Raw genomic sequence first — 7,500 nt, forward strand, 5'->3', positions numbered from 1 at the left:
TTTTTGCTGCAGGTAACGTGTTTGTGGACCATTCCACCTGTATATAAGGGAACTTTAATAGATTTCCTTACCCCTTCAGTACTGGGACACAGTTTTACCATTAGTCCATTTTATTGACATTAGGAAGGGTCTATGGAGGGCACAAGATTAATGGCCACAGTTTTCAGTACTGGGACACATTTTTACCTTGAGATTTGTGTACCATTAGACCATTTTATTGACATTAGGAAGGGTCTATGGAGGGCAGAAGGTTAATGGCCACAGTCTTCACTATTTTAACCCCTTCAGTACAACCAAAAGATCCCTAAACTCACCAAAACTACCCTAGAAGAAAACCACGTCTCCCACAAATCCCTAGACACACCAAAAACACCAAAAAACATCCCTAGACACCCAAAAACATCCCTAGACACACCAAAACACCCGAAAAACATCCCTAGACACCAAAAACACCGAAAAACATCCCTAGACACCAAAACACTGAAAACAACCCTAGACACCAAAAAAACATCCCAAGACATCCCTAGACACCAAACACCAAACACCAAAAACATCCCTAGACACCAAAACACTGAAAACATCCCTAGACACCAAAAACACTGAAAACATCCCTACATCCCTAGACACCAAAAACACCTAGACACCAAAAACACTAGACAAAAACATCGAAAAATCCCTAGACACCAAAACCGAAAACATCCCTAGACACCAAAAACACACCAAAACAAAAACATAAACATCCCTAGACACCAAAACACTGAAAACATCCTAGACCCTAGACATCCCTAGAAAAACAAACATCCCTAGACACTGAAAAAAACTGAAAACATCCCTAGACACCAAAACACCGAAAACATCCCTAGACACCAATAAACATCCCTAGACACCAAAAACATCGAAAAACATCCCTAGACACTAAAAACCCGAAAAACATCCCTAGACACCAAAACACCTAGACACACCAAAACATCGAAAATATCCCTAGACACTAAAACACTGAAAACATCCCTAGACACACCAAAAACGAAAACATCCCTAGACACACCAAAACACCGAAAACATCCCTAGACACCAAAACACTGAAAACATCCCTGAAAACATCCCTAGACACCAAAAACACCTAGACAAAACATCCCTAGACACCAAAACACACTGAAAACATCCCTAGACACCAAAACATCACTAGACACCACTGAAAAACATCCCTAGACACATCCCTAGACACAAAACACTGAAAACATCCTAGACACCAAAAACATCCCTAGACACCAAAAACACTGAAAACATCCCTAGACACACAAAACACATCCCTAACACTGAAAACATCCCTAGACACCAAAACACTGAAAACATCCCTAGACACACACAAAACATCCTGAAAACATCCCTAGACACAAAAACATCAAAACCAAAACATCCCTAGAAAACATCCCTAGACACACACTGAAAACATCCCTAGAAAACATCCCTAGACACCAAAACACTGAAAACATCCCTAGACACCAAAAACATCCCTAGACACCAAAACACTGAAAACATCCCTAGACACAAAACACTGAAAACATCCCTAGACACCAAAACATCCCTAGACACCAAAACACTGAAAACATCCCTAGACACCAAAAACACTGAAAACATCCCTAGACACCAAAACACACCAAAACACTGAAAACATAGACACCAAAAACCCTAGACACAAAAACAAAACAAAACATCCCTAGAAAACATCCCTAGACAAAACCTGAAAACATCCCTAGACACCAAAACACTGAAAACATCCTAGACACCAAAACATCCCATCCCTAGATCCCTAGACCAAAAAACACTGAAAACATCCCTAGACACCAAAACACTGGACACATCCCTAGACACACCAAAACACTGAAAACAGACACAAAAACACTGAAAACATCCCTAGACACCAAAACATCCTAGACACCAAAACACTGAAAACATCCCTAGACACACCAAAACACTGAAAACATCCTAGACACAAAACACTGAAAACATCCCTAGACACCAAAAACATCCCTAGACACACCAAAACACTGAAAACATCCCTAGAAAACATCCCTAGACACCAAAACATCCCTAGACACCAAAAACATCCCTAGACAAAACCAAAACACTGAAAACATCCCTAGACACACCAAAACACTGAAAACATCCCTAGACACAAAAACACTGAAAACATCCCTAGACACCACCAAAAAACATCCCTAGACACATCCCTAGAAAACATCCCTAGAAACATCCCTAGACACCAAAACACTGAAAACATCCCTAGACACCAAAACAACACTGAAAACATCCCTAGACACACTGAAAACATCCTAGACACACCAAAAAACATCCCTAGACACCAAAACACTGAAAACATCCCTAGACACCAAAAAACATCCCTAGACACCAAAAACACCGAAAAACATCCCTAGACACCAAAAAACATCCCTAGACACCAAAAACACCGAAAAACATCCCTAGACACACCAAAAACACCGAAAACATCCCTAGACACCAAAACATCCCTAAAACACTGAAAACATCCCTAGACACCAAAAACATCCCTAGACACAACATCCTGGACACACCTGAAAACACTAGACACCAAAACATCCCTAGACATCCAAAAACTGAAAACATCCTAGACACCAAAACACTGAAAACATCCCTAGACACCAAAACACTGAAAACATCCCTAGACACCAAAACATCCTGGACACCAAAACACTGATCAAAAACATCCCTAGACACCAAAACACTGAAAACATCCCTAGACACACAAAACACTGAAAACATCCCTAGACACACACCAAAACACTGAAAACATCCCTAGACACCAAAACACTGAAAACATCCCTAGACACAAACAAAGACACCAAAAACATCCCTAGACACCAAAACACTGAAAACATCCCTAGACACCACCAAAACACTGAAAACATCCCTAGACACCAAAACACTGAAAACATCCCTAGACACCAAAAACACTGAAAACATCCCTAGACACCAAAACACTGAAAACATCCCATCCCTAGACACACACACTGAAAACATCCTGACACCAAAACATCCCTAGACACCAAAACACTGAAAACATCCCTAGACACCAAAAACATCCCTGGACACCAAAACACTGAAAACATCCTAGACACCAAAAACACTGAAAACATCCCTAGACACCAAAACATCCCTAGACACCAAAAACACTGAAAACATCCCTAGACACCAAAAACACTGAAAACATCCCTAGAAAACATGAAAACCCTAGACACCAAAACACTGAAAACATCCCTCACTGAAAACATCCCTAGACACCAAAAACACTGAAAACATCCCTAGACACCAAAACACTGAAAACATCCCTAGACACCAAAACACATCCTAGACACCAAAACACTGAAAACATCCCTAGACACCAAAACACTGAAAACATCCCTAGACACCTGAAAACATCCCTAGACACCAAAACATCCTAGACACCAAAACACTGAAAACATCCCTAGACACCAAAACACTGAAAACATCCCTAGACACCAAAACACCCTGAAAACATCCCTAGACACCAAAACACTGAAAACATCCCTAGACACCAAAACACTGAAAACATCCCTAGACACCAAAACACTGAAAACATCCCTAGACACCAAAAACACTGAAAACATCCCTAGACACCAAAACACTGAAAACATCCCTAGACACCAAAACACTGAAAACATCCCTAGACACCAAAACACTGAAAACATCCCTAGACACCAAAAACACTGAAAACATCCCTAGACACCAAAACACTGAAAACATCCCTAGACACCAAAAACACCTGAAAACATCCTAGACACCCAAAAACACCTAGACATCCCTGAAAACATCCCTAGACACCACCGAAAACATCCCTAGACACAAAACACCAAAAACACACCGAAAACATCCCTAGACACCAAAAACACTAGATCCCTAGACACCAAAAACAGACACACACCAAAACACTGAAAACATCCCTGGACACCAAAAACACTGAAAACATCCCGAAAAAAAATCCCTAGACACCAAAAAACATCCCTAGACACACAAAAACTCCCCAGATACCAGAAAATACCACCGAAAAATCCCTAAACCTTACAAAAATATCCCTAAAATCAGGAAAAACACCCCAAATTACCTTTAACACTGAAAATATTCCACAGATATTGAAGACATTGATGGTGATTTGGACCTGGATGGCACAGGGGGGAGTGTGGGTGGGCTGGGGGGCGGTGGCTCTCTCCCCCGCTCCCCCTCCCCCCACGACAGCCACAGGGGGCCCCGGGAAGTGGTCCGCTACAACGCTTACTCCACCTACGGGAGGCGCAGAGATGGAGCGGAGGAGAGCGATGGAAATCCACTTAGTTTGACGAGAACCAATAACAATCAGCTGTTTTATAGTTAGTGCTGAGAGAGAGAGAGAGAGAGAGAGAGAGAGAGAGAGAGAGAGGGAGAGGGAGAGGTTTGACAGGAAAAGTTGAGGATTAAAAGATGTTTACAGAGAGAGAGAGAGAGAGAGAGAGAGAGAGAGAGACACCACTCCACCATATTAAGTGAAAAATGAAAAAAAATAAAGAAAAAAAACAAATAAATCTAACCAGGACTAAGAAAATGAAAAACAAAAGAGTGAAAAATAAGAAAATAAAGAAAGTGAGAGAGAAACGTACACACACACACACACACACTTCCATGTACGTGTAATCCTGTGTGCGTATTGCAGCTCGTGTGTGCGTACAGGACCAAAGACAAACAAACGTACACACACACACAGGACTTTCTCTAAACAAAAAGAAATAGAAAAAAAAACAGCCAGGTGTGTGTGTGTATGTATGTATGTGTGTGTACGTATGTATGTATGTATGAGAGTGCGTGTGTGTGTGTGTTAACAAAAAGCTTCTGTAAATATGTATGTACTGCCACTGTGTGTGTGTGTGTGTGTGTGTGTGTGTGTGTGTGTGTGTGTGTGTGTGTGTGTGTGTGTGTGTGTGTGTGTACATGACCAATAAAAACACACATACACAGGAGTAGAAGGATATGTACGTCAAATATCTTCATGTGCGTATTATAAAGTGTACACGTGTAAACCTCTTCAACTAGCCAAATATGTGTGTGTGTGTGTGTGTGTGTGTGTGTGTGTGTGTGTGTGTGTGTGTGTGTGTGTGTGTGTGTGTGTGTTTTATATATCCACAAATAAACACATTAGTCATAAAGATACAAAAGAGAGAGAGAGAGAGAGAGAGAGAGAGAGAGAGAGAGAGAGAGAGAGAGAGAGAGAGAGAGAGAGAGAGATTGGAAAAATCGAAAATGAAAGAAAGAAAATAATAATGTGAAATTTTCTTATACAAATGAAGTGAAACAAAAAGAAAAGAAAAAAAAGAAAGAAAGAAAGAAAGAAAGAAAGAAAGAAAATGAGAAAAAGAATGAAATAAAATGAAACTGAGAAAGCAAAACAAGAAAACAGAAAAGACAAATTGAAAGAAAAAATAAAGAAAAGAGAGAGAGAGAGAGAGAGAGAGAGAGAGAGAGAGAGAGAGAGAGAGAGAGAGAGAGAGAGAGAGAGAGAGAGAGAGAGAGAGAGAGAGAGACAGTACCAAAATGCATTATATAACTTTGTAACATGTATAGAAATAAGGAACAGAAATACACTAAGAGAGAGAGAGAGAGAGAGAGAGAGAGAGAGAGAGAGAGAGAGAGAGAGAGAGAGAGAGAGAGAGAGAGGGACCTAAACTATATATATGTGACAAAACCAAACACACAGATGAGAAATGTCGTAAAAGAATATCTTGACCTAACCTAACCTAACCTAACCTTACCTAACCTAACCAAACCTTACCTAACCTAACCTAACCTAACCTAACCTTACCTAACCTAACCTAACCTAACCTTACCTAACCTTACCTAACCTAACCTAACCTAACCTAACCTAACCTAACCTAACCTTACCTAACCTAACCTAACCTAACCTAACCTTACCTAACCTAACCTTACCTCAATACACACAAAGACACATCAATGTATATTCACTTATAGTTGTGTATATTGTAAACTAACTGTAAACTCAACTAACATATCAGGAGGAGGAGGAGGAGGAGGAGGAGGAGGAGGAGGAGGAGGAGGAGGAGGAGGAGGAGGTGGTGGTGGTGGTGGTGGTAATACGTCAATATTTCTTGTGTTTGTCAAATTAATGTAGCCGTTCTGGTGTCACAATTCATACAAGCGTACACATTTTTCGTTGATGCACGTTTGCAAAAACTTTACGGTATTTCGTGTAAACGTTTTGAAAATACGAACAAATTTATGTTTTTTCTCTCTCTCTCTCTCTCTCTCTCTCTCTCTCTCTCTCTCTCTCTCTCTCTCAATCTACGTTAATCCTTTTCTTTATTTTCTTTAAAGCAAAAAAATTGATCTTATAGTCTTCTTAATCCTTTTCACAGTAGTCTTCTTCTTCTCTAATCCTACAAGTTCCTTTCTTAATCCTATCCAGTCTAACAAGCTCAATTTTATAACCCACCTCTTCTTAATCCTACAATATCCTTCTTTAATCCTAAACCTCCTTTCTTAATCCTATAATCTTCTTCTTTAATCCTATTCACTCTAACACTTCCTATCTCTAATTCTGTCATTTTACTTTCAACATTCTTCAAAAAAAAAACTCAAAATGGTGCAGTACCCTTCAAAAAAAAAATGCCCTCGTAGTCTCCGTTTTCTATGAGTGACCTGTAGCCTCGTGTTCCGTTTTCTTTGAGTTACCTGTAGTAGAGAATTTTTCGTACCTGATTTTAGCTAGTTAATTAATGGCATTTGAACACCTGTCTAAGTGTCAAGAGGCATTGTTACCTGTACCTTAATTAGCAAAGACATCCAGGTGTTTTGCAGGTGAAGATCCAGATTAAGACTTTTGTACCTTTCTATTGTGGTGCGTGTGTGCGTGTGCGTGCGTGTGCGTGCGTGTGCGTGTGTGCGTATGTGTTGTTACAGTGTGTGGTGCTATAAAAAAAATAGAAATAGGATAAGGAAGATGAGAGAGAGAGAGAGAGAGAGAGAGAGAGAGAGAGAGAGAGAGAGAGAGAGAGAGAGAGAGAGAGAGAGAGAGAGAGTTACACAGGTGAATTACAGGTGAAACTAATTTAAGAGTGTATTAGATAAGCAAAACAGAGAGAGAGAGAGAGAGAGAGAGAGAGAGAGAGAGAGAGAGAGAGAGAGAGAGAGAGAGAGAATTTATGGTGTTTTTTGTGCTATTTTTATTTTTTCTTGTTTTTTTTTTCTTTTATTACGTGTGTTTTTTTTCTTATTTCTTTCTCTATTTCGTTTATTTTCATTTTTTATTCATTATTATTATTATTATCATCATTATTATTATTACTGATACTCTTAATTTTCTCCACTAATTACATGTATACTAATATTACCTAAGTGTATTTTCTAAGTATGTCTCTAATGATTTCTTTTATTTTTATTATTATTATTTTTTTTATCATT

At 39.4% G+C, this 7,500-nt stretch overlaps 1 protein-coding gene across 2 annotated transcripts in view; it reads left to right on the forward strand.

Moving 5' to 3' along the window:
- The window catches only part of LOC123517746, a 46,676-nt gene extending 41,471 nt beyond the window's left edge, over window positions 1–5,205 (forward strand). For both annotated transcript variants that reach the window (XM_045278194.1, XM_045278279.1), the window contains exons 8-9: window positions 1–12; window positions 4,185–5,205. The exon at window positions 1–12 is cut by the window's left edge and continues 147 nt beyond it. In XM_045278194.1, coding sequence (XP_045134129.1) covers window positions 1–12; window positions 4,185–4,426 — 254 coding nt within the window. In that variant the 3' untranslated portion in view covers window positions 4,427–5,205. The remainder of the gene's footprint in view (window positions 13–4,184) is intronic.
- The last annotated feature ends 2,295 nt before the right edge of the window (window positions 5,206–7,500 follow it).

The sequence above is a fragment of the Portunus trituberculatus genome, chromosome 1, assembly GCF_017591435.1.
Source record: "Portunus trituberculatus isolate SZX2019 chromosome 1, ASM1759143v1, whole genome shotgun sequence".
NCBI classification, from domain to species: domain Eukaryota; kingdom Metazoa; phylum Arthropoda; class Malacostraca; order Decapoda; family Portunidae; genus Portunus; species Portunus trituberculatus.